At 43.2% G+C, this 27,826-nt stretch overlaps 2 protein-coding genes and 1 long non-coding RNA gene across 13 annotated transcripts in view; 1 reads left to right on the forward strand and 2 right to left on the reverse strand.

Annotated features, from left to right (window-relative positions):
- Positions 1–7,489, forward strand: part of DKK3 (dickkopf WNT signaling pathway inhibitor 3) — a 59,121-nt gene extending 51,632 nt beyond the window's left edge. Inside the window, exons 5-8 of one of the 2 annotated variants that reach the window (XM_005661123.4) lie at positions 2,267–2,359; positions 3,465–3,609; positions 4,856–5,012; positions 5,884–7,489. In XM_005661123.4, the coding sequence (XP_005661180.3) occupies positions 2,267–2,359; positions 3,465–3,609; positions 4,856–5,012; positions 5,884–6,103 (615 nt within the window). In that variant the 3' untranslated portion in view covers positions 6,104–7,489. 2 annotated transcript variants of the gene reach the window in all.
- Positions 7,490–8,108: 619 nt separating this feature from the next.
- Positions 8,109–11,208, reverse strand: LOC146405378 (uncharacterized). The gene is made up of 4 exons (XR_014837279.1): positions 10,961–11,208; positions 9,058–9,135; positions 8,408–8,892; positions 8,109–8,193 (listed from the first exon to the last, which is right to left on the reverse strand). It is a non-coding gene; the product is annotated as an uncharacterized LOC146405378 (long non-coding RNA).
- Positions 11,209–13,866: 2,658 nt separating this feature from the next.
- Positions 13,867–27,826, reverse strand: part of USP47 (ubiquitin specific peptidase 47) — a 131,657-nt gene continuing 117,697 nt past the window's right edge. For all 10 annotated transcript variants that reach the window (XM_085012013.1, XM_021083316.2, XM_085012018.1 and 7 more), the window contains 8 exons: positions 24,356–24,531; positions 23,911–23,991; positions 21,788–21,903; positions 21,314–21,432; positions 18,437–18,567; positions 16,747–16,794; positions 16,522–16,652; positions 13,867–15,382 (listed from right to left, as the gene is read on the reverse strand). In XM_085012013.1, coding sequence (XP_084868139.1) covers positions 15,208–15,382; positions 16,522–16,652; positions 16,747–16,794; positions 18,437–18,567; positions 21,314–21,432; positions 21,788–21,903; positions 23,911–23,991; positions 24,356–24,531 — 977 coding nt within the window. In that variant the 3' untranslated portion in view covers positions 13,867–15,207. The remainder of the gene's footprint in view (positions 15,383–16,521; positions 16,653–16,746; positions 16,795–18,436; positions 18,568–21,313; positions 21,433–21,787; positions 21,904–23,910; positions 23,992–24,355; positions 24,532–27,826) is intronic.

Here is a 27,826-nt window from a genome sequence, read left to right on the forward strand (position 1 = left end):
TGGTGAAGAGAAAGGCAGCGTTTTCTGCAGAATGTCAAACAAGGAGAACCAGTGGCTAGTGCCCCAAAGACCCAAAGTCCCCGATGGCTTTCAGGGGAGGGTTTTTAAAGCCAGAGAGGGTCATAGGGAGCCTGGTCAGCTTGTAGACATTGTTCTGATTGGTTGGTGGTGAGGTAATTGGGAGTCAATATCATCAACCTTTTTTTTTTTTTTTTGGCCTTTTAGGGCCACATTCTCAATATATGGAGGTTCCCAGGCTAGGGGTCGAATTGTAGCTGTAGCCACTGGCCTTCACCAGAGCCTCAGCAATGCAGGATCCAAGCCATGTCTGCGACCTCCCACAGCTCACAGCATGTCGATCCTTAACCCACTCAGTGAGGCCAAGGATTGAACCTGTGTCCTCCTGGATGCTAGTCAGATTTGTTTCCACTGAGCCACAACAGGAACTCCAATTTTTTTTTTTTTTAAACATCAATCTTCTGGTTCTAATCATCTGGGGTCTTCATGCTGGTGGCCAGCATGAAGTTAACATCTCCCACCTGCTGGGGGTTTCAGTATCTGCAAAACAGCTCATGGATATGGCTCAAAATATTATATAGTGCTGGAGGAGGAACTAAAGGTTCTTGATTTTGTTTAACGGCTAAACTATTTTTTTGTGTTCCTTGACTGTTTTCCTTTGGTTCTGCATTTTCTCACTTCTCTGATTAAATTTGTTCTTTGGAACTTGGAGAAGGCCTAGGAGGCTAAAGGCTTTCTATAAACAAAGGGGAGGACATGGGGGCAGGGGTGGGGGCTATGATCTGTCCTGAGAAGGCCCCATAGACTCCTGATCGGTTACACTTTTTTTTTTTTAATGATTTTTATTTTTTTCATTATAGCTGGTTTACAATGTTCTGTCAATTTTCTACTGGACAGCAAGGTGACCCAGTCACACATACATACATACATTCTTTTTTTCCTCACATTATCCTCCATCATGCTCCATCCTGAGTGACTAGATATAGCTCCCAGGATCTCATTGCTTATCTGTTCTGCATTTTGAGAAGTTACAGTAGAGATTCAAATTGCTTTTCTCTTATTCTGGGGGTCAGCCCTGGTCCCTTCTAGAGACCCTGGTGAGCACAGTGCCTAGTGTGTGGGGGTGACTTTTACTCCATCTCAGAGGGGCTGTAGGACAATGGTATCCAGTGGGACTGATGGTCTTCCTGGCTGGATGACCCACGTGCTGAGATGTGCCAGGCAGGGGGTCAGTGCCAGGCTGAGGTTGGAACAGTCCTATGCAGAAGCCAAGCTGTACCTGCCCTGGACCAAATATACATTCTTTAGGCCTCTGTTATTTATTGGCTAGGGGACACTGGCCACTTCTTTTTTTTTTTTTTTTCTTTTGGTCTTTTTGCCATTTCCAGGGCCGCTCCTGCGGCATATGGAGGTTCCCAGGCTAGGGGTCTAATCGGAGCTGTAGCCACCAGCCTATGCCACAGCCACAGCAACACGGGATCTGAGCCTTGTCTGTGACCTACCCCACAGCTCACGGCAATGCCGGATCCTTAACCCACTGAGCGAGGCCAGGGATCGAACCCGCAACCTCATGGTTCCTAGTCAGATTCATTAACCACTGCGCCACAACGGGAACTCCTGGCCACTTCTAAGGGACAGAGCTTCATTCTGTAGGCTGCCTGCCCAGAGCCATGCTGTTGACATCCAGCCTACACACATGCCCTGGCCCTGGGGGGGTCCCTGGATGACCCTCTTCACAGTCTCCTGCCCAGGCCCATTAGCACTGGGTGCCTCCGCTCACAGAGCAGAGATGGGGACCAGTCAATGCCTACCTATCTGGGCCTTTCTGGCTCCAGCTCCACATTTGCTTTCAGGATGGAGCATGCCGAGATCGGGGGTCAGGGGATGGGGAGGCAGATCCTTCCCTCCCCGAGAGCTTTCATAAGGTTGGCTGGGGCCCCAGAACACCTGTCTCGGGAGATTGTTTCTCATCCATGTATCTCTTATAGCCACATCCCTGGCCTTGCTCAGTGGGTTAAGGATCCTGTGTGGCTGCAAGCTGTAGTGTAGGCTCTGAGCATTTCAGAGGCTGTGGTGAAGGCTGCAGCTCCAATTAGACCCCTGGCCTGGGAACTTCCATTTGCTGTGGGTGCAGCCCTAACAACAACAGCCACAAAAAGTGGAGCTTGGCCCTTCCAGGGTATTGTGGGTCAGCTGACCTGCCTTCCACTCACCAAGATGTTCCCTCCTCCCCTCCCGCCCCTTCCAGGAGTGCATCATTGATGAGGACTGCGGGGCTGGCAGGTACTGCCAGTTTTCCAGCTTCGAGTACTCCTGCCAGCCGTGCCGGGACCAGCAGACAGTGAGTGTGCCCAGAGGCCCCCGAGGCTGCAGCACCAGGGCCATGGGGGCACAGAAAAGGGCACCTGGGGGAGAAAGCCAGTGGCCCATGCTTCGCAGCTGGGCTCCAGAGAGAAACCTCCTCAGGGTGCCCCACCATGTCTATACTTGGAAGAGCTTCTCCAGGGCACCCAGTGGGGCCATTCCCTGGAGTATCCAGGAAGCCCTCTGCTGCCACCCCACCCACCCAGTGACCTCTGGCCCCACTGCCAGCCTCAGAGATACCTGAGATGGGGAGGGAGGGCAGAGGAGGCAGCCCTGCCTTGTCCCTTCTCCCGGGAAGCCCCATCTCAGTAGACACAGCCAGCAACACCACGGCAGCCCCCTCAGGCAGGAAGGGTGGCTCTGCCTGCAGATCTCTCTCTCCCAGTCTGCTCAGAGAGGGCAGAAAGAGAGCCAGGAAGAAGCCAGAGCACATCCCCGATGGCGGTTGCACAGAGAAGCAGGAAGCCCGGGAAGAGAGGCTCTCCCTCCACCCAATTTACGTTTTGGACAAAGCCACATATAGGCTTCTATTGTCTTTTTTTTTTATGATTAAGGTTATAGCACAGCACAATGATAGGTTTGGAAAATAGAGGGCTTCTCACGGTGGTCCTGGTCCCACTCAGGGTTAGGAAGCTCCTGCCCTGTTCCACGCCCCCACCACCTCTCCGTGTGTGTGGCCCGGGGGGGCCCATGCACATGGCTTCCCTGGCGTGGGCCTTAATTTGATCAGCCGATCAGAACTGTGCTGCCGCCTGCCTGTGTGGGTCCTAAGCCACCTTTAAAAAGGAGGCATGGCTCCAGGCTGTGGGAGAAGCTCAAAGATGTAACCATCCTTCACAAAACCTCAGGCTGCGTAGGACGCCCCCTGTGCCATCTTGGTCTCACCAGCCCTATTCCTGTCTCTACCCCTTGACTTCCCTAAAAGCCCCTCAGACCTGGGAGCTGGGTTTCCTTCTGTCTCTCATGGGAGCATGTGGGGTTAGGCCACCCGCACTATCTCCAGGCTCCTTGGCTTGGGGGCGGTGACAAGCTGGGCTCCCGCAGGTCCGTGAGCTGGCTGGTGTTTTCCCTCTGCTCTGCAGCTCTGCACCCGGGACAGTGAGTGCTGCGGAGACCAGCTGTGCGTCTGGGGTCACTGCTCCAAAGCAGCCACCAAAGGCGGCAATGGGACCATCTGTGACAACCAGAGGGACTGCCAGCCGGGGCTGTGCTGTGCCTTCCAGAGAGGTGGGTGGGGCCCCCTCGGCAGGGGCAGGGCAAGCCCTGTCCTAAGCTCCACCACACTGGGCCTCCTGGGGCTCCATCTGGTCCAACCCCACCTTTCTAGTAACCTCCCTTCTGGCAGGGTCCCCAGTGCTCATCAGTATGTCTCCAAGCCCCGCCCCCAACCTCTGCCTGGGCTGGAGACCATCTCTTTCTCTCTCTCTTGCCCTGTGATGCCTAGAAATTAAATTCCTTCTGGATCATGAGCCCAAGGAGGGAGAAACACCCCTAAATGGGTGGGATGAGGGCACAACCCACTCATTCCCCAGGGCTCAGATCGCTCTTGGCCCCCGTCTGCTTTCCTGTGAATGGCCCCTTCTACTCTCTTCGTTTCTCACTGCCCCTCCCAGGTGAGGTCAGCTCAGACGCTGTCCCCATCCCCAAGTGTTTCTGAAACCCTCCTTTAGCCCCCTCCCCTGACCTCTAGTCCACCCACTACCTGCTGCCCCAGTAGTTTTCCTCAGGACGTGGCTCTCTGGATATTGCTTCTCCAGGAGCTGCGGTCGCTCCCATCCTTGTCACTTCAATTAGCCCATCAGTCTGCCTTCCAAGGCTTCGGCCAGGCCCAGATTATCCATCTCTGTGTTCTCTCGGCTCCTTAGCCTGTTGTGGAATCTCACTGCCCCAACCTTTCTCACCAGCCCAACCCCAGGCCTTTGTTGGTTCTGTGCCCCAGCCTTGAATGCCTTTCTGCACTTTTTTTTCTTTTTAGGGTGCATCTGCGGCATATGGAAGTTCCCAGGCTTGGGGTCAAATTGGAGCTGTAGCTGCTGGCCTACACCACAGCCACAGCAACGCCAGATCCGAGCTGCCTCTGTGACCTATACTGCAATTCAGGGCAATGCCGGATCCTTAACCCACTAAGCAAGATCAGGGATCGAACCTGCATCCTCATGGATCCTAGTCGGGTTCATTAACTGAGCCACAACAGGAACTCCACCTTTCTGCACTCTTAATTCCTCCAGACCTCTGGCCCCCAACCTTAGCACAAGGCCACCTCTTCCAAGAAACCCTCCCGAACTGCTCCAGCCCTCCCAGCTCGTTTCCTCCTGATTCCCCACTGTTCTTGTTTCTCATCATTCCCCTTCTTTAATCCTTACCTCTGCTTTGGGACTCAGGGTGGGAGGCTGTACCCCACTTCTCTGTTCCTTTCCTTGGCCCCTGCCTGCCTGGTGCTGGGCATATAAGGGTGACTCTCGGCCGGTTCCAGGTCTGCTGTTTCCTGTGTGCACACCCCTGCCCGTGGAGGGCGAGCTCTGCCACGACCCTGCCAGCCGGCTTCTGGACCTCATCACCTGGGAGCTGGAGCCTGATGGAGCTTTGGACCGATGCCCGTGTGCCAGTGGCCTCCTCTGCCAGCCCCACAGGTGAGGTCCCACCATCCTTCTTGTCTGGGGATGAGTTCAGATGGGGTGCCATCCAGTGGGGACCCATAAGAAGGGGGGGAATGTGGATTTAAGATGGGTCTGGTCTGAGGTGTCCCTGGGTCTTCCAGATGGAGGGTCCAATAGTGAGGTCTAGAGGACGAGGGCTCAGGGGACCGTGTGGCCGGAGTACAGATGTGGGCTCCTCTAGATCGTAGTTGATGCCTCCTGAGATGACTTTAAAAGAGATTGGGCGTGGAGGGAGCAGGGCTGAGGGCTGAGGAGGGAGCCCAGGCCCATCACAATGGAAGACCAAAGGAGAAGACAGAGAGATGGAGAAGGTGCCATCAGGAAGGGAGGGAAGGGGGGACTCCAGGAGAGTGGCCAGTAGTGGGACGGCAGTGCCAGCAGTGGAAGGACATAAAGCACCAGGCCTGCGCCCAGGCTTATTTCTTTGTGTGCATCTCATTGGGCCCCCTCAGCAGCCGCTGCTCCGCCTTCTTTCCCAGAGGAATCCAGGGTGGCTGGGCAGATGGAGAGAACCGGGCCCCCGGCCCTCAAGGCCCAGGGCTCCCCATGGGTGCAACAGATGAGGCCGTGAGGCCCTGCCCTGCTCTCAGGGGCAGTAAACTCTCTGACCTGGAGTCTTCAGCGCTGCCCTGGCGGGTCAGTCACAGGAGGGGACAGACCTGCGTAGACATGGGCAAGCTGCCCTTGGAGGACCTTCTCCAAAGGTGGCCCTCCCTTGGCATCTGTCTTAAGGCGAGATGTTGACAGCGTTAGGATGCTGGAGATGTGGGAGGAGGCCTCATTCCCCGCCCCCATCAGGGGAGACTGGGCCCTCGGCTGAGCCACAGCCCCCATCCCTCTGCAGCCACAGCCTGGTGTACGTGTGCCAGCCCACCTTTGTCGGGAGCCGTGACGAGGACGGAGAGAGCCTGGTACCCAGGGAGGTCCCCGAGGAGTACGAGGATGGAGGCTTCATGGAGGAGGTGCGCCGGGAGCTGGAGAACCTGGAGAGGAGCCTGTCGGTGGAGATGGCTCTCAGCGAGCTCGCGGCCACCTCGGAGCTGCTGGAAGGAGAGGAGATTTAGACCCAGGCCTGTTCCGTGGGTAGACGTGCAATAGAAGTAGCTAATTTATTTCCCCAGCTGTTTCCCTAGGTGTGGGCTCTCCAGGCTTTTTTCCACGGCCTCTCCCCAGTACACTTTCCCTCTGGCTTGAAACAACACGAGGGGCTGCACCCTCATCCGGTGCCAACCCCCTCCCCAGACTGTACACCGTGCGTCGCAGTTCTGGTGCCTGGGGAAGATGGGGTGTGGGAGGCTGAAGGCGGAACAGGGCTGCTAAACTGGTCCAAATGATTGGCTGCTTCGCCTCTGCTGCTTGGCAGATGGCACATTTTCATTTTGTTATGACAGCACCTTGAGAGTTGCTGGCAGGGAGGGGGCAGAAGGATGCAAAATTTCCCCACAGTGGGTTTTGGGGAAAGGTTGACTCAAACATGTGGAGAAGAAGGCCCTGCTTTGCAAACCTAAACCTGCAAAAACACAACCAAGTCAATCTTTCATGCCGTTTTTCCCATTAGCACGGGTACGTGCTGCCCTCAGCTGCAGCAGGTGAAACGTTCTGCTCACTCTGTGTTGCCTGCATCCGTCCTCTCAGCCGTGTTCCTCAGCTCCTACCTCTGTGCCAGGGCAGCAGTTTCATGTCCTCTCGCCATAGCCTTGGTCTCCCCATCTGTCAGGATCTCGGAGGCTCAGAGATGTCAAGTTGCTTGCCCGTGTCACACAGCTAGTGAAGACCAGAGCAGGATTTCACTCAGGTGTGGTTCCAAGTCCAGTGCTCTCCCCACTGCTCCCCACTGGCCTTGGTGCCACCAAAAGTACCCCCTACAAAGAGGAAGGATGAGATTTTTCTTTTTTGGGGGGAGGCACATCTGGAACTAAGGTCAAACTAGTTCACACATCCCTATAAGAGTCAACTTCTACTGTTAAAAATGCACATTCTCCCCAGTGTAGGGGTGGTCCCCATTCTAGTGGAGATGGAAGGTACTGACAGTGTCCTCTGTGGCCGGATGTTACATCAGTACCTTTGAAGGGACACATAACTGGAGCATAATATGTAAGTTAACTTGCCAGAAACAGTACTTAGGTAATTGTAGGGCCAGGACTATAAATGAGGCTTGCAAAATCATTTACCAGCAACTGAAGACCATTACCAACCACACAGAGAAAATCAAACCAAGCAGAAGGCTCTATGAAATAATGGTTGTAATAGCCAAGCTGAGAGCACTGAATTGTATGCTGTTCCATAAATGATATTTTCAGGTGTCATGGACTGTTTCCATCATGTATTCATCCAGAATTATTAAATGTTAAACTCACACACAATTGTATAAGCATGCTTTCTTTGTGTTCTAAATTATGTATAAACACATATGTTGCATTTAGAAGTCAAGCATAAATCACTTAAACTACTCTTTGTAGCTCTTGGACTTTTTTCCCCCCTTCTGACTGAATCAAGCCTTTTCAGCCAGAAAATGACCTGCATTGTTAAAAAAAAAAAAAAAAAAACCCAAACTCTTCCATGAAGCAAATTTTCCAGACAACCAAACCACACCTCTCTTAGCATCAAAATATTTTAGAAATGTCAACCATTTTTGGATGTTGGTCCTTAAGAGTGTCAGTGCTTCACTGTCTCTTTTTTAAAAGAGTAAATGGAATATGTGTGCCTCTTTAATCAAATGCAGTTTCAGACCAAACAGTAAAATCTACAAGGACCAAATGAATCCATACAATATACGAAGGTCAGCTGGGTGATAGGCACCAGATCCATGAGTATTTATTTTCTTCATTTAACAGATGAAGAGGCTAAAAATTATTTCATCCAAAAACTTACTGAGCACCTACTCAATGTCAGGGCTCATATCAGGTGCCAGAGAGCTAAAACTACGCCCTTTTCTCATGGAGCTTATATGCAGGTATATTGTCTTGCTCCACTTTGTCATCATATTCACAAATATATAAGAACATGAGAGACTTGGCAAAATCCTCAGCTGAAATTCATACAGAGAGTAGCTGGTGTATATCCTCTACTCACGATGCTAAGTGGACTGCAGTGACAGTTAGGTGGAGTTTGGAACTTGCATCTTCCTGCCTGCCCTTCCCGGGGTCCAGAGTTCCTGCCAAGGAAACCAGGATAGATGCTGTCCTTTCTGCTATCACACCTAGGCCCAGCACTCCTTCCTTGCCCTTTTCCCACCATCACAGAGGATGGAGAAGCAGGACACTTGCTTTCCCAGCCCCCCTTGCAGCTAGAGATGCCCATGGGACCCAGTTCTGGTCCAGGCAATGTAAAGGGAAGGCTGCCCGTGAGTTTCTAGGAGGGTTTTTTACCTGAGCGATAAAAGGAAAGAGGCATATAGGAGGTGTCCCCCCATCCTCCATCTGCTTCCCTGGTTGCCTGCCTTTGAGCACAGATATTTAGGATGTGACACTGGGAGCGGCAGCAGCCATCTTGGGGTTGTGTGATCATGATCAAGGCTGTTGGCAGGGCAGTCTTCTTCTTGGAGGCTCTGGGGTAGAAACCTTGTGCATTTTAGCCTCTAGAGGGTGCTCTCATTCCTTGGCTCCTGGCCCCCTTCATCTTCAAAGCCAGCAGTGACAGTTTGGGTCTCTGCAGCTGGGAAAGGTTTTCCACTTTTAAGGATTCATAGATAATCTAGGAGTTCCTGTTGTGGCTCAGCAGTTGGCAAACCCGACTAGAATTCATCAGGATGTGGGTTTGATTCCTGGCCTCACTCAGTGGGTTAAGGATCTGGCATTGCTGTGAGCTGTGGTGTAGGTTGCAGATGCAGCTCGGATCCTGAGTTGCTGTGGTCCTAAAAAAAAAAAAAAGATTCATAGATAATCTAGAATAATCTTCTCATGTTAAATTCCCTAACTTTTATCACATCTGCAGTCATTTTTGCCATTTACGGTAAATATTCACAGGCTCTGGGGTTTAGGATGTAGATATCTTTAGTGGGGGGCATTATCCTACTTACCAACAGAAGGATAAAATGCCTGAGTCCTTGATGACATTGAGGAGGAAAGAAGTCCTGCCTTCAACCATTTCTGGCCTCCTTTGAAAATGAATTACCAATATGATAAAGTTGGGGTTAGTCTTTTTTTTCGAAACCTAAACAGCAGCCTCAAGGGGAACAAAGTGCAGCTTTACAAAGCCCAACCCACCTGCTTTCCCACCCCAAGTAGAAAAGCAAGATTATAAAATGAGTATTCCAGGAGTTGCCGTTGTGGTGCAGTGGTTAACGAATCCAACTAGGAAAATTGAGGTTGCAGGTTCGATCTCTGGCCTCTCTCAGTGGGTTAAGGATCTGGCGTTGCCGTGAGCTGTAGTGTAGGTCACAGATACGGCTCAGATCCCGTATTGCTGTGGCTCTGGTATAGGCTGGCGGCTACAGCTCCGATTAGACCCCTAGCCTGGGAATCTCCGTATGCCACAGGAGTGGCCCTAGAAAAGGCAAAAAGACAAAAAAAGAAAAAAAAAAAAAGAATGCCATTACTAAAAAAAAAAAAATGAGTATTTCGGTGTGTGATGTAGGTTCTGAGTCTGAACTCCTCCTTCTGCACAAATGAATGGCTGGTTTGTCCACCCACACAGCCTTAGGCTGAACTAGAAGAGGAATGTCATGGAACCAAAAATTGATTCCTGGAGCCCCCACCGTGAATCAGCAGAAATGAATCTGACTGGTATCCCTGAGGACACAGGTTCGATCCCCAGCCTCAGTGGGTTAAGGATGTGGCGTTGCCATGAGCTGTGGTGTAGGTCGCAGATGCAGCTTGGATCCCGCATTGCTGTGGCTGTGGCGTGGGCCGGCAGCTACAGCTCTGATTAGATTCCTAGCCTGGGAACCTCTATGTGTCGAGGGTGCAGCCCTAAAAAAGCCAAAAAATAAAAATAAAATGATTCGTGCTGACCTTCCTAGCTTCCCCTCTTCCTGTTCCCTCTTTACCCAGTGTCTGGCTTTTCCAGCCTCGCTAACCTGGTTCTTTGGGCTTTTGAAACAATCAGGAGAAAGGGTGCAGGGCAGAAGGATGAGAGCTGAAGAGAGAAGCAAGGAGCCTGCCATGGTTGGAGGGAAGAGGAGGATAAAGGCAGTAAGTATTCCTTGGTGTGTGCATCCCCTCCAGATAGTCATATGCAACTACATTAGAGGTTATGTTCTGATAGCCAGACTGGGTTTCTAAGGTCAGAGGGCCGATAGCTGTGGAGCCAGGCACCTCCTTGCAGGGCTTGCTGAGAGGTGCCACTGTACCAGCAGCAGCTCAGCTGCCCTATATGAAGACAAGAGGTAGGAAGAAATTTCCTTTTGGTAGATCTTAGTGCTTGGAAAACAGGAGTTTCCCTCCCTGATGTCCTGTGAAGGAAGGGAAATTAGACCTACTCCCCTGGCTAAAACCTATGGGAAGAACTTTCAGAAAAACACTCATACAATTTGATGGGAACGACTGACATTTCAAAAAGAGAATCATTGCGGCGAAGCTGAACATTTTCACTGGCCAATAATGCCAAAAGGAGCAGAAGAACCTTGGAGAGAGGACTGGATGGAGCAGACGGAGGCTGAGGAGGGCAGAGATAAAGATGGATTCCTACTGCACCCTGAGATAGGGCCATGGAAGAAACATAACATTGAGGGGACTAGTGCAGCAAGGGATACAGTGGTACATACTAGAGAGGAATGTCTCTCCCCAGCAGGAAGTTAACAAAAGATGCTCCGGTTTCATAAGGGACCCCCCCCCCCCGCCCCCGGGATGTTTGGAGTTGAGTCCTTGGCTGGTAGGAGCTGTAGGGAATCTACCTTCTATGAGTTAATGGTGACCAGACAAAAGGGGACAGTAACCTCAACCACCACCAACAGGAGGCTGATCTTCTCCCTTCTTCCTTACCTCTTCCACCATCCACAGAGCTGGTGCAGAAAGAGCCAGGGGGCAGTGAGAGCTCTGACAGCAGCCTCCTTCCTTCTCCAAGCAGAGCGGGCCCTGAGCAGGGTGGGAGGAGGAGCTTTGAATCAAATGCCTGAGAAAACTTCAACGAGGTCGGATGGTCTGAGTTACACAGAGACTCAAAAGGTACAGGACTACACCGAGAGCTTGATGAGAGTCTGCTTTCAGTGAGAAACCACATTCAACAAAACACAGTTGGCATAGTTGCTGGACAAACAGAATCACTGCTTTATGCATATCTCAACAAGGTGATACTTGTTCAAGAGGTTACTTAGGCATTGTAAAAGGCTGCACATTAAGTGTGCTTTCTAGATTGGGGGAAGGGGCAGGTTGGGAGCAAAGGAAGCCGAGGGAAAGCATGGTACTCACCTTTTAGGCAAGGTTATCTATTCCCTGGTCTGGTAAATTCTCAGGCTCTGACCAATCAGAAGACCAGCTCCTTCTGTGCAGGTTAGCAGGTGAGGGGAGGCAGGTGGCGGTGTTATCACAGGAAAGCTGCAGGGCACCCCTCCCCCAGCACCTTTTTGCCCTTCTAGCTTGGCCCTTAGTGATTGTTTTAGTCTTTTCTAAAAGGTAACACATGATTTAATGCACTATGGATTTAGTGAAGTATTCTTGTTTCTGAAAGGCAAGTTTTGAAAATTAACACTACATCTAACCAAATGATCATGGTGGCCCCTTCCCAAAAATGACATCGAAGGAGCATCTTCTGATGTCAGGTATAACAACTAGCTACAAGCTTTATTTGGGCCACAAACTCCTTTGCAAACCCCCTTTTTTTTTTTTTTTTGCAAACCCAATTTTAATTAAAAGCAAAAACAAAAAAAAAACCAAATGAACACTTACCAGAGCCCTAGAAAACTATACACACACACAATTTTGCTTTTGATTTAAGGATTTATGGCCTTGTAAGGTTTTTGACTGCTAGTGACCAAAATATTCATTTGTTTTGCAAAAATTACACAGAACTGTTTAGATGGAATACTTTTATTTAGCAAATAAAAAACTTGCTATTTCAGATTATTTTCTATTTCATATGCTCTAGACTACAATTTGCAAATTACAAGTGCAAGAGGTGGTTAGTCTTGAGGTTGAACAAAGGAAAAAAAAACTCAGCGAGAGAACTACAGTAACCAATTGAATAGGAAGTACTACCAAATGAACCAGAATCGATTTAATTGTATTCCATACATTCACAGGTCACTTCCAGATTTAGCAATAACACTGCAGTGCTCTGATGCTGTGCATTCTTTAGCTCGGACCATGTTGGAAGTTTGCAGCTGTCTCCTTTCAGCCTACATACCATTCCTAATGGTGCAACCTGGCAACCAATAGCTACTTGACTATCTTCTAATTGTGGCATAGTTCACCCCTGTTTTCTCAGAATAAAGTGCTTTCCATTCCATTATGAAAGAGCTCACCAAACACCACGGTAGCATAGGGCTCCTTCTCTCATTATTTTTATCTTGTCGTGGCTACCATCCCTTACTTAGTTTGAGAAGTGGACGTTCATCTAGCAAGCCTCTGCACAGACTAAATCAACACTGTACAGACAGCTAAATAAACAAGCTATAGCCCTGAAACCACAGCTCTTGGTTCCTTGGCCAGAATGCATCCCTGACTGTGAGCCCCTGCCTCAGAAATGTAGGTACTTGGTTCTCACAGGGTGTGCCTGGTTGACCTCAATTCATGTGCCCCACGGTAAAAACTCTTCAAAAGTTTGGCATGACCCATGGGAAGCAGGGTCACAATTTATTGCATGTGGCCTGCCTCAGCCTCAGAAGATTTAGGAGATGACAGAACACCAGGTTCCACTGCCCCTGGGCTTGGGGCTTGATCTAAGCACCTCTTGGCTTACAGATGCTCAAGCGATTCTCTGAATTTGAGGGAGGCTCACACATTAACCTCTTTCCCCCAAGTTACTGCCCATTGCCATTAAATCCACTTGAAAAGTTCACCACCCCCTCTACTGAAATTATTAAAGTGCGACATTGTGTGTTCTCTCAATCAGGCACTGAAAAGCGAGAAGCTTTAATTTTTTCTTTTCTATAATGAAATACCTATTTCCTTTACTTTTGCTATTTGTAATATGCCTGTAATGAGAAGCAGTAAACACGGAACAAAAAAACAGGGCAGATGGCACAGAATGAGGAGCAGGTATGAGGATTTTACCATTTACTCTTATAGGAACACTAAACCAAACAAGGCCCAGAGCCCATTTTGTTTACAAATTGGCCTACCCTGCTTCATAGAGTCAGTCACTCTGTAAAGCAGAAACTGCCTTTACTAACCCCTGTATCCCAAGTAGGCAGGTGTATCAGAACCAAAGAGCTGTCAGGTTACATCAGAAAATTTAAGTGACCCGAAAGACAACTCATCACAAACGCTTCCAGTTTTCCTCTGAGAACACCACCAATTCCACTAATGCAAACTCACAACAGTATTGTCATCAAATTCTGCAGAATGCTACTGTTTACACGGAATAAAAATTAGCCAGAAAAATCCCTTAGAAAAGATTTTCTTCCCTTGTGGAGACTTTTAATTAAGAGATTAGGGAATTCTCAATCATTATATTCCAACTGTGGCCAACATTTACTAATACTATTTTCTAATTTTTTCTTAAAAGGAAAAAAAGGGTAAAATTTTGATTTTGAAACATTGACAGGATTCTCCAGTTAAATATTAACATCTTTTCATCTCTCTTATGAGAACTTAACTGTAAACATGTTATCATAGAAATAAGATAATTCTTCAACACACATTACAAAATGCTGTATTTAAAGAAAACAAATCTATTCTGAACCCATATTCTTCATCCACAAAAGTTTAATGACTAAAATAACACAACAGAATGAACAAATGTTTTATTGGCATGTTCATTGTTGTAAACAGCATCTGGCATGAAAAAGTTTTACCAAAACCTTTTTTATTGATTTTTATAAATTAGATGGCATTTTCAAAAATTTACGTAGAATTGTGTTCATTTAAGAGTCATATTTAGCAAAGCAAAAACTTGTTGATTCTAATAGGCTTTGCAATGAAATCATGTTGACTGCATTAGCCTGTGCCATGACCTGACTTGCTAGCAAGTTTATTCAACACGATGTTAAGACATTTCCCCAAAGTTAAACTACACATAACTAGTTATCAACTCCAAAAATTAAAGTGGGACTTACAAGGGTTCCAGGAAATTCAAACTTGAAGTCCATCTTCAAAAAAAATGTACAAAAGGAAAAAAAAACAAAAAAACTGAAGCCGCTGAACAGAAAAACCTCATTAACAAAGGCAAATACAATCGTATGGGACCCAGTACTGAGGAATCTCACTGAGGATTACATTACATAGACTGCTCTACTTCTCCATGTACACAAACGTACATCATGAATGACATGTGAAAGGAATAACCATGGGAAATAGCCGAACTGCAATTGTGATAACTCAATAGGATCAATTTTATTTACATGCTGAATGAATGAGTGAAACGTATTCTCTACATCCATAACTTACGTACAATCAGTTATAATTACAACATGGCAGCATTTTAAGCTGCCACCTGCTAGGAGCAGTCTAAGGGAAACGTTTTGATGTTCCAGAATAATGTTCTTAATACTTTGCAAAAAAATGAAACAACAAAAAGAAACACTTCACAATTCTTTACTGGGTTACAGCTGGTTCTAAGAATTTCTTTCTTCAGCTCCTATTTTTGCTGCTTTCCAAGAGTCAACACACGTTGCATTTACTTCCAAATTGTCAATGAGGTAATGTGTGTATCAGTGAAATAAACAGAAAATTCATTCATTCATGGCCTTTGCACAGCTTTTATTATTAAGCTATGAGCATCCTGTTTGAGGCTGGTTTTACTAGCGGCTATGTGCACGTCTGTCCGCAAAAAAGAAGTTTACTCGTTCCCCTTCCCCCTTTTCTAGTAGCAGGTTTTGCTTTTTTGTTTTTATTTTTTTGCACATCCCTTTTCACTTTACAGTACATTTGACTATAGTGCACAACATGATTCCAAGTCAAAACAGTGGCCCATTGGGCACTGAGCTTCTGATTGGTGAAGGGCAGTCCAATCAGTGCTGGTGTCACTGGGTTACCCCTAACCACATCAGGCCATAATGGCACTACACAGTAGCAGTGAACCGTCTAATTAAAACCGAAAATCCCCCAGGGAAAAGGCTACACTAGCAGAGTCAGTCTTGAGTCAGATCTTTATTTGGTGCTCCATCCAGATATATTTTTAGTGCTTTCTCTTTCCGAGGTGAGTACGTTACACGATGTCCCGTCTTCTGGAGTCGACTGCTTTCTTTTTTCATCAGTTCATTTCTTTGCTCATCTGTCAACTCCATTAATTCTTCTGTTTTATCCCTGATTTAAAATATTAATGACATATTAGACTGGGAGAGCCATCTGCCTTTTTAAATTTATGCTTAAATGCTATATAATGCTCCTCAGGGAGAAAATGAAATCTGGTTGTCACCACTGAAGTTAAATAACCTCATATACTAAGGTGTCCTAGATTTCTCACGTGTTTATTATATTAACAACAGCATTCACTTCTAAAAATGGCATGGAATAATTTCCATGTTACTATTAATAAATTCCACGTTAGGAGTTTCCATCGTGGCTCAGTGGTTAACGAATCCGACTAGGAACCATGAGGTTGTGGGTCATTGCTCAGTGGGTTAAGGATCTGGCGTTGCCATGAGCTGTGCTGAAGACTGCAGACGCAGCTCGGATCTCTCGTTGCTGTGACTGTGGCGTACGCCAGTGGCTACAGCTCCTATTAGACCCCTAGCCTGGGAATCTCCATATGCTGTGCGAGCAGCCCTGGAAAAACACACACAAAAAAAGACAAAAATAAATAAATAAATAAATAAATAAATAAATTCCACGTTAAATAACGGCTATCATTTATTGAATATCTATAATAGGCACTATGCCAGTTTTTTTTAAAAAATTCAATAGTTTTAATTCTCATAAAGTCCTACAAGGTTGACAGCACTGTTGCCATTTTACAGATGGGGACCTAGGTAATTAACAAAGCTAAATCTCAACCCATACGTGCCAGGCTCCCATGACTTTGCTTTTCCCTCTATCTGTTGATAGCTGATACAGCAGCCACAGCCACATGTGCCTACTGAGTGCTTGACATCTGTCTGATCCAAATTGAGATGGGCAGCAAGTGTAATATACACACAATATTTCTACGACTTACTACAAGAAAGATAATGTAAAATATCTCATAAGTGATTTTTTATATTGTTTTTCATGTTGTAATGAGAATTCTGGATGTATAGCATTAGAAATATTTCATTAAAATAATTTCACCTTTTTACTTTTTAAAACATGGCTACTAGAAATTTCAAAACGTAATGTGTGGCTCTCACTATATTTCTACTGGTCAGGGCTGCTCTATATCATATGAATAAAACTATTTATGAAAAACAGGATGTACAACAAAAATGTTATTTCACTAGAAATTACCAAAACATGGTGAATGTTACCTATAAAATATGACTGCACCATCATCACAGATATAAAGAGGCCAGACATTCAGGGTAGAAACTTTAGGATTCCAGTCCAAATCCTGATGAATATCAAGGACAGAAATATCACAGGGAAAAGTTCCTCTACCCTAAGGAGAAAAGAAAGAATGAATAAATCACACCATTAGCCATATTTACTGAACACTAGTATCCAGATGCAAACAAACATTCTCAGGGCCTTACCTTGGCAAATTCAATATCTTCCAAAGGAATTCCACTAATCTCACAAAGCTGTAAAAGGAAACACTTTATATGAGTTCATTTAAAAAATAAATATGCTGAGATAGGTTATTTTCCTTTGACCCGCAGAAATAGCTTGATTTTTTTTCCCAAAGAAGTAACATATGTTTGATATAAAAATTTTTTACGAGTTCCCGCTGTGGCTCTACAGGTTAAGAACCTGACATAGTATCCATAAGGATGCGAGTTTGATCCCTGGCCTTGCTCAATGGGTTAAGGATCCAGCGTTGCAGTGGCATGGTTGCAGATGCAGCTTGGATCCAGTGTTGCTGTGGCTGTGGTGTAGGCCTACAGTTCACGCTCCAATTTGACTCCTAGCCCAGACTCTTCCACATGCCACAGGTGAAGCCTTTAAAGAAAAAAAATTTCTTTTTAAAGCAGGACATGGAATTTTCTCCTCTGTCCCCCTGCAAATGCCAGGTCTCAAAAATGTCAATTTAGTATATTTCTTCAGGACCTTTCCCTATGCATATATAAAATACATACACACACTTAGAAAATACATAAGATGTATTTATGGAATATCTATACAATAATTTTATACAGCCTATATATAAGATTAAAATACAGAGTAATATAACCTTATTCTCTTCAATAGTTGAAAAATATACCATTTTATTTCCTACTGATGGACACTGAGCATGTTTTTAATTCTTCCCAGTTACAGTGCTGTAATATGTATCTCCAAGAATATCTTTGCATATTTCTGCAAGTATTTCTTTTTAATGAATTCTCAGATGTGGAAGTACACATCTGAAATGTTGACAAATAATGCCAAACTGAACCCTGAAAAAACTATCAATTACCCACTTATCAAAGGCGTATGATGTTGCTTGTTCACCCCAAACCTTGATGACTCTAGGCATTTTTTAAATTTTCTAAATCTTCATCAATTTAAGATGCAAAAAATGCTGTTATTGTTTTAACTTCTATTTCTTCTTCTATGAATTGCTTATTCATGTTCTTTGCTTATTTTAAAATTAAATTGCCCGGGTTAGGTGCACTGTACAGAGATCTAAACTTTTATGTTGCCTTCCTTTTCTTTTTTGGGTTTTGGTATTATACTTACAAATATCTTTCCCTTGCTGAGATTACAAAAATATTTTCAATTATTTTCACCTAGAACATTTATCATTTTTTATATTTTAAAATATAAATTAATACATTTAGAACTTATTTTTGTGTTTGGTGTGAAATGTGGAAATAAATTTTTTCCCAAATGCTGACTGTTTTCATAGCACTTATGAATAATTTGCCCTTTCTCTAGAGAGCCTTAGAATTACCACCTTTAAAATGGAAAATGCAAAAGAGACCTTCATATGTACTTTTTACACAATTCTACTTCATTTGGCTTTTCAAATATATACAGCTATTTATTCTAGTAACTCTAACTAATCCTAACTACTTAGGGCAAAGTTGATCCAAGCAACAAGAACTAAGGGTCTACTTCTGGGTGGCCAGAAAAGAGTGTAATTTTCCAAAGCATCAGCAGCCCTCAGAAACAACAGTGTGACAGAGACAAAGAAAAGAGAGTCTGCTGCATCAGTGTTTGGCACTCACTTCCTAGGGTATCTCTTATTATGCAACAGAGAGGAAAATGTGTACTGGTTCACTCTGTTTAAAATAAACTTACCTTCTCTCGCAACTCATCGACACTGCTGCTTTCCAACACAACCTCCTGGAAGGGATCCAACTTCATTTCTGAAGGCCTCCACCGTCTTGACAAAACCGCAAGTTGGGACATGGATTTCATCTTCTCCACCCCTAAGAATATGCAAGATTAGGCCATCATTCTATTTACTCTTAAAGTTCATAATCTGCCTTTTCTTGTCTTAACTAACTAAACAAAAATATTTACTTCAAGAGTTATTCTTAAAAAGTGGGCATAAAAGGAAGCAATTAACCCAAGGAGTGTTTTTTTTTTCTTTTCTTTTCTTTCTTTCGACTGTGTTCAAGGCATGCGGAAGTTTCTGGGTCAGGGATAGAACCCGTGCCACTGCAGTGACAATGCCGGACCCCTAAGTCACTGTGCCACAAGAGAACTCCCCTAAGGAGTTTTTGGAATAAAATATTTATTCTCTTCCCTTAAGTCTGAGAAGTTAACTTTTTTTTTTTTTGTTTTTTTGTTTTTTTGTTGTTGTTGTTGTTGTTATTGTTGCTATTTCTTGGGCCGCTCCCGCGGCATATGGAGGTTGCCAGGCTAGGGGTTGAATCGGAGCTGTAGCCACCGGCCTACGCCAGAGCCACAGCAACGCGGGATCCGAGCCAAGTCTGCAACCTACACCACAGCTCACAGCAACACCGGATCGTTAACCCACTGAGCAAGGGCAGGGACCGAACCCGCAACCTCATGGTTCCTAGTCGGATTCGTTAACCACTGCACCACGACGGGAACTCCAGAAGTTAACTCTTAACTCTTGCAAGCTCTCCTTCTACCAGTACTCCTAATTCACTGCTCTACCAATTACTCTGTTCTTTGGAACTCTAATCTTTGCTTCTTGTTGGCTACTATCCTACAATCTAAATCATAATCAAATCATCCTATATTCTTTTTTAACTCACTCATTAATCCTTCTCATTTACTCCCAAACTTACTGATTCTTCAAAATCCAGCTCAGTTGTTACCTTTCTCCTTGATGCACATCAGAGCCAATGAAATGGTACTGATTTGACCCTTTGCATCTATCATTTTGGAATCACAGGTTTGCAGTTCTGGTTTTTCTACATACTGTGCATCTATCTGGAAGGCAATCACTGGTCTTTATTCATTTTTGTAGCACCAGAGATCAGTAATGCCTAGCAAATTACAGGTCAATCAATGATTCTTAGATTTAATCACATGACTTATTTCCACTCAAGTATTTTGATGCTAAAATAGATTCTGAAATGATACCGATGCAAACACCCACCACCCAGGGACATTTTCTGGCTAACCCATCTCTGCTAACACATAGTCCTTCATAACAAGGGGGATGTCTAAGTCCTTCATCTCGTCCTGGCCTACCCAGACATAGCGATTATTCTGTAAGGCCCCAGGCGCTCAGAGAAGGAATTACAATTTGGAGCACTTGCCCACAAATCATGTAGATGGTATCCTGGTTGTCCCTTGGCCCCCCAGTTAACTTGTTCATTAATCAGAATCTCAAACACTGACATTTAAACCAAACTAAACCTGGAAAAAGGTGAGGTGTTAATATTATTGAACCCTGGAGTTCCTGTCATGGCTCAATGGTTAACGAATCCGACTAGGAACCATGAGGTTGTGGGTTCGATCTCTGGCCTTGCTCAGTGGGTTAAGGATCCGGTGTTGCTGTGAGCTGTGGTGTAGGTTGCAGACGCGGCTCGGATCCCGTGTGGCTGTGGCTCTTGCACAGGCCGGTGTCTACAGCTCCGACTAAACCCCTAGCCGGGGAACCTCCATATGCTGCAGGAGTGGCCAAAGAAATGGCAAAAAAAAAAAAAAGACAAAAAAAATTTATTGAATCCTCTGAAAATGATCATAATCTCACATAAAAACATACAGAACTTATGATATTTTAACTTCTTTGGAAAAAGGAAAATCAAAACCTTTCTAAGCATCAGCAAAGTCACAAAAGAATATACAAGTTGTTTCCCCTGATATCTCCCAAAAGCCAACATTTCCCCCATTAACTCCTCCAAAAAACATGCCATTCAATGTACCAATGCTGATCACTAAAACCAAGAAGTGTGACAAACACAACTGATCTTCCAGATTACTGTTACAATGTTAGGTTGAATTGTGATCTCCTTTAAAAGTCGCATGGAAGTCCTGACCCCCCAGTACCTCAGTATGTGACCTTATTTGGAAATAGGTTTGTTACGGTGGTAATCAAGTTAAAGTGAGGTCATTAAAGTGGTTACTAATCCAATACGACTAATGTCCTCATATTACAATGTGGGAAACTGAGATACAGAGAGGAAAGCCCATAGAACATCATGCGATGATGAAGGCAGAGGTGAGGGGATGCATCTACAAGCCCATGGGCCATCAAAGACTGCCAACAAAACACCAGAAGCTAGGAGAGAGGCATGGAAGAGATTTTCCCTCATAGCCCACAACCCAGACAACACCTTGATCTCAGTCTTCTGGCCTCTGAAAATGCCGGAAAATAAATTTCTGTTATTTAAGCCACCCGGTTTGTAGTACTTTGTGGCAGCCTAATAAATCATTATTCTTAAAATCTCTGAAAAGTTATTAACAGCACATTCTCAAAATCTAGTAAGTAACAATAAAAAAAGAGACAAAATAACAAACATGCCTAAGAATGTTTTACTTTCTGTAAAAATGTTAAAAATACAACTTTGATATTGTAACTTGCCTGTAAAGAATTCATATATTCTCAAAATTAGAGGAAAGAAGAAATACTCAAAGGCAAATAGATTCAGAGAAAAGATAGAAGAAATTCATTATTTGATTAAAAATTATAGGCTTCTACTATTTCTAGAGAATTTCTAACTGATATTTCCCCACAAAAATATTGATTAATACCATCAAGAACTTCAAGGAAAACCTCCCAGTTGCTGGAAATATTAATATCTTCTTCATAAATATGATAATCCAAAAAGACAGTGCCAGGATTCTTCCATGTTTTTTTCCTTAGACGAAACCTAAAAATGTGATAAGACATTTTAAACTACTGTATATGGAAATTCTCAACTTAAAAAAATGACATGAAATTTCACATCAAAGAAAAATGAACTATGTTCAAATATAAAAGTGGTTATTTCATTAAAATTTTGAGAAAATATAATGAAATGCTTTCAAGATATCAAATTTAGTATCCTACAGAGGACGTTCAAATTCTAATACTTTTGCTTAGTTCTGTTATATTAATCTGCAATATTAAAATTCTGTATGGTACAGGAATTTTTAATTCTTCTAGTTTTATAAAATTATACCAATCCCTATCAGTTGAACACAGGTTTTCTTCAAACTGCTGATGATGCTGTAATTTTACTTTACCTGTCAATACTGAGCTCTAAACCACACTGCTCCCTGAGTTGAGGAATTAACTCCTCTTTCGATTGCCGTACAGTCATTCCTTTAGCAAACACAGCATCTAGCAGAAACTTGCAGGGCTAGGGATATAAGTATAAACAATTAGCGCCTAGACTACACATTAAAATAAGACTTAACAAGACTTTTTTTTTTTTTTTTTTTTTTTTTTTTTGTCTTTTTTGCTATTTCTTGGGCTGCTCCAGCGGCATATGGAGGTTCCCAGGCTAGGGGTCAAATCGGAGCTGTAGCCACCGGTCTACGCCAGAGCCACAGCAACGCGGGATCCGAGCCGCGTCTGCAACCTACACCACAGCTCACGGCAACACCAGATCCTTAACCCACTGAGCAAGGGCAGGGACTGAACCCGCAACCTCATGGTTCCTAGTCAGATTCGTTAACCACTGCGCCACGACGGGAACTCCTTAACAAGACTTTTTATTTGCACCTTATAGTGTGACAATTACTAAATTGGGATTACGAGTCTATCTTCCTTGATTTAAATTTTGGCTCTGCTACTTACTCTCTGGAGCAAAGCTTACCTACTATTTCTATGCCTCAGTTTTCTCACCTGTAAACTGAAGACAGTGTCTTCCTCAGAGTCAGTGTGAAGACTAAATAAGATATTTGTATTTCCCTTCTTGTAATATAATGATCATAATTTTGAAAGCTCACCATCATGAAGGAAATGCATGCTAATTCTCCAAATACTTCCATTGTCTCAAAAGAGACATAATATCCACAAAGCTCAAACTCAGAAGATACAACTCAAAATGAGTGTAATGGATCATATATAAGAGATATGACTTATGTATAATAAAACATTTGTTGAACAAATGAAGGCATTTTTATGGAAACTTTATCCCCTTATTTGCTATTTGTTTTTCACATCTGTCTAGATCCTCACTAAGATATCATATATATATCTTGAAAAGAGTGTCTTTGCCCTGTTCTTCTGGGTATTCGCCACAACCTTATACATCACAGGAAATAAGATACTTTATTACTTCCCAAAAAGCATAGCTTGTTCAGATCCTTAATCCACTACTGACAAGTTATATGACCTTGGGTAAGTTGCTTAATTTCTCTGTGCCTCGGTTTCTTAATCTATAAGATGGGAATAATAGTACTTATATAAAAGAGTTAACAAACGAGGAAAAGAGGAGTTAATATTTGTAAGTGCCTAGAGCACAAAACAACACTAGATATAATGCCTGCTAAATACTAAAAGACTCTCTGAACACAAAAAGTACCATATAATCTATAGGTCAACCACTATCCTTGTAGCATTATATGATCATTCTCAGAAAATAAATACAAACAAATCCACCTTTAAAAGCAGAAAATGGGAGTTCCCATTGTGGCTCAGTGGGTCAAGAGCCTGATATAGTGTCCATGAGGATGGAAGTTTGATCCCTAGCCTCGCTCAGGGGGTTGAAGATCCAGCCTTGCTGCAAGATGCGGTGTGGGTTTGCAGATGCAGCTCAAATCTGGCGTTGCTGTGGTTATGGTGTGGGCCAGCACCATAACGGGAACTCCTATAAGTGAAATTTTATTGGAACACAGCCACTCCCACTGGCTTATGTACTGTCTATGTCTGCTTTTGTGCTAGAATGGCAGAACTGAGTAGTTGCGACAGAGGCAATATGACCTGCGCTATTGAAATATTTCCTAAAAAAAAGTTTGGCCACCCCTGCTTTGGAGCGATATAATGAAATACTTAGTGGAGTTCCTATCATGGCACAGAGGAAACAAATCCAACTAAGAACCATGAGGTTTCGGGTTCAATCCTTGGCCTCACTCAGTGGGTTGAAGATCTGGCGTTGCCGTGAGCTGTGGTGTAGATCACGGACATGGCTCAGATCCCGAATTGCTGTGGCTGTGGTGTAGGCCGGCAGCTGTAGCTCTGATTAGAACCCTAGCCTGGGAACCTCCATGTGCCATGGGTGTGGCCCTAAAAAGCAACAAAACAAAACAAAACAAAACAAAAACTGAAAACCCACAAAATACTTAGTAATAAAATCTATGCATTGTATGTTTTTAATAACTACCAAATGTGATCTTATATTGCTTGTAAGTATATTACTTACCTCTTGTTCATTGACTAGAAGCTGGTACACTTTAACTCTGTATTCTCCTTTTTTAAGTGCTCTCCCCAGTCTAATTGTAATCTATAAATTAAAAACACTTTTTTTGTAAGATGTACTGTCTCAGCAGCATAAACTACCCATCCTCACCCCAATTATTTAGTATTTTTTCCCCAATGCTTTAGATTATGGGTTCTTTGAGAACAGGTATATGTTTTACCTCTGATTCCCCAGCACCTAGAATAGTAACTGACACACAGTTAACATTTAACAAATGTTTGTTAGATGAACGGAGAAAACAACAACAAAAAAGCCAAATAACCACTAGACATCAAAGACAAGTTACCATTTTAGGGTATCTAGTTCACCTTACTTGGAAGGAGTGCAAGATGTTCTCAAATCTATCATTTTAAACAGATTCTAATTATTGAGAATTATTTTAATCAACCTTATTGTCATCTGAAAATGATGAAAGTGTCTCATTCAGCCGGACGCTCTCAAACTCTTGATTGCTGGCATACACGCGAAAGACCTTGAAGTGAGAGGACAAAACTCCAACAAAGGGCTCTAAGTGTTGTTTGAAAGCGGCCAGAGTAATTCTTTTATCAACATGCACCATCAACCCTAAGCACGTACAAAAAAAAACAAAAACAAAAACAAAAAACAGAAACACAAATGTAAAAGAACCCTCTGAGAGTATAAAATAAAGCAGATCATATACTTCTTATTATACGATAAGCAGGGAAAAAGTACCCCTTTTCAGGTATTTGACTTTTAGCTAATATACTACACTGAATGGACAAAAAACATGGATGTTGATCATATGCTAGGTATAATCTGACAGCCTAAAATATATATATATATATATATTCTGGCTTATATACTGTGGCCACTGAATTCAAAACCAAACTTCCAGGGATTCTTTTCAAATACAGACATTTAATTCTATACAGTAATAGTGTGGGCTCTGGCTCTGTGTCAACCCTGCCTCTTCTGCAACACACATCAAGCCACCAGCCTCTGTACCTGCACTTCTTCATTTGGAAAATGGAGATTATAACAGTACCTACCAAATAGTAACTTACTGTAAATTCAACAAGGTAATATGTTTATCACAGTTTCAGAACAGTGCCATATTGTCAGTAAATCTAGCTCTGGGATTTCTACCAGAAAAAAAATGTCCATACTAGTATATGAAAATACCTGTTTTAACACGTGGTTGGACTATAACAGAAATAGCATCTAATTGGATCAGAAACTCCCACCTCCTCCAAGTTTCAATTGAAGTGCCCTTGGCATCCTAATAGGATTATCTTTGATGGGCTTTATTTTTTTCTGATTACTCTCTTCATCCTTTATCCTTTATTTTATAAGCCACTCATGAGGATACTTCTGGAATATTTCTTTTTTAAAAAAATTTTTTATTACAGTTGATTTACAACATTCTGTCAATTTCTGCTGTACAGCTAAGTGACCATTTATATATATATATACACATAAAATATTTATATATATATAAAATGTTCTGTTTTACTCTGGTCTTCATATTCTAGTAAAGAGTAAAAACTTCACTCAGTTCTTTCTCTTGTAATAGAGCAGTGCAGAATACGAGAGCTGCCATATTGCCTCAGGCTCATGGTCTCTCTGCAGTCCCGAGACTCCCTAGGGCAGACCTCTGTTGTTCATTTTCCATGAAATTTAGACCAAAGGTCAGGAGCAAAACCCTAAAACACTCCTGGTTTACCTTCTGGGATCATCCCAACTCTTGGGTTGATGAATTTTCCTAAATGGATTTTCAAATAATGTCCATTTACTATTTTACCGGTTATGAAATACTAGTTTATCATAAAAAATGTGACTAGTATGAATTAGCAGAAAACAAACAGGGTGATGAACTTTATTTACTGTATATACTTTTGAGGCAGCATTTCCTTTAATTTGTTTAAAATGTTCATTTTTAAGAATGCCCTTAAGTATTAATAATCTAGCTTTTGGCAAACAAGCCTCTACTTATGATATCCCATGAGGTACCAAATTGTTTGACAGAAGGGTGTAATGAAAAAATTGCTTGATTAGAAATGAGAAGCTTATGGCTGAATTTTGGTTTTGCCACTTTAGTCTGATAAATGATTGAGAGGGCATCCAATCTCTCTAAGTTTCAGTTTTCTCATGGGATCATTACACCAGTCTCATTGCTTGTTATGAAATACGTAAGTAAAATCTAAAGCATTACTCAAACTGCCAGCTATCACTGCCATTTTGGTTTCTCTCATAACTCCTAGTAATGTTGTATCATAGGAAGAGATGAATGTTTGTTGGTTATTGATATAGTCCAATATGATGATTAGGACCCAAGTACTCTGGAGTTAGGTGGCCTGGCCTGAATGAAGTCCTGGTTCCTCCTTATATATCAGATTTGCGATTCTGACCTTTTAATATCTCTGTACTTCAATTACCTCTATTATGAAAGGCAGATAACAGTATTTATACCTCATAATATGTTTTTGGGTCAATACATGTAAAATGCTTAACATAGCACTGGCAAAGTGTTAGCTTAGTTGAGCTATAATAATTTTGTAGCTTTAGAGAATAACAACATTTCATTTTTCCTATCTATCCTTTCAAACCGAAGAGTTCAGTCTCTTCACAAGTGCAAACTCAAAATATCCTCAAAGGCTTTCCTTTTTATTTTCCTTTATGTATTTCTTGGAAGAGGAGGTAACCAAAATTGTACAAAGAAATTTCAGTGCAAATATACTACCATTTTTATTATCTTGGCCTTCCTATTTATACCCCAATGCCTGCAGACTACAACTAGGTCACAATGGGACAGTATTTTCAGAAAAAGTTCTATAATTACTCCCTGAAACAATTCCTGGATTATAATGAATCACTTAAAGACCACCATTTTAAGTGTTGTTTTGACTATTATCTAAATGAACTGCCTATACTGTATACAGTATACCACTCTTTGGATATCACTCTTTGCTTACCTATTATACCTTGCCATTCGGTCACTCTGTAGATGAACCTGTATTACTACTTAGCACCCACGTTCCCCGACACCTACTTTCAGATCCCTGTGGAACTGTGATCAGTCTTAGCAGAGACTCCTGAAACACCGAGCTGCTGGCAACATCTCCACTCCTTTTTCCCTAAGCCAGATTTTTTTTTTAAACTGAAAAGCCGTCTTCTAGGGTTTTCACCTTTTCTTTTCAGACAAACATTCTATATAGCTTCTCAAAGCCTAAATAAATTGTAGTAAATGGTTTCTCTTCATCACCTGTTTATGCTAGTAAATTAGCCCACAATTAGCCCAAAAAGGTTTAAATCGCCAGCAATCTCTTTTGTAAAGATTTCATTAACCATTCTAAGATGGAAATGAGACTTCATATTATAATTCTAAGTATTCCCACCGAATCCTTGTTATAGTTGAGACTTCATGCAAAATTTCAAGAGGTCATTCTAAAACAAACCCCTTGAAAGAAATTTCTAACCTCCTAAAGAGAAGCTACTTTTAATTTCTCCAATGCCCTGAAGGGTTGAGGATGGTAAGAAGAGTACTATCAGCTATTTCTCCTTTACTAGGATGTGAGGAAAGTAAGCAACATTTGGCAGTTATGGGGTGGAGGAATTAATTAGTGCTAGGCTAACAATCCAAATAACCTCAATCTGATCCCAGTTGTGTGACCTCCGGCAAATTACTTAAACCAGTCTTTTCATCAGTGAAAGGTGTCTAATAATATCAATTTCACACTGCTGTTGAGAACTAAATAAGTTAATGAGAATTATAAGGAAAAAACTCCATAGAAATTTGAAATACTCTAATAATGTTGTCTCCATTTTAGCCCTGCAACCCACTTAAGTTTCTACAAGATATTGCTATGTCTGTCAAATAATTACATTGTTATCTAGATCT

This window comes from Sus scrofa, chromosome 2 (genome assembly GCF_054392235.1).
Source record: "Sus scrofa isolate SSC_HxYL_T2T_F1_AM1 chromosome 2, Sscrofa_HxYL_maternal_Yorkshire_Landrace_v2.0, whole genome shotgun sequence".
Lineage (NCBI taxonomy): Eukaryota > Metazoa > Chordata > Mammalia > Artiodactyla > Suidae > Sus > Sus scrofa.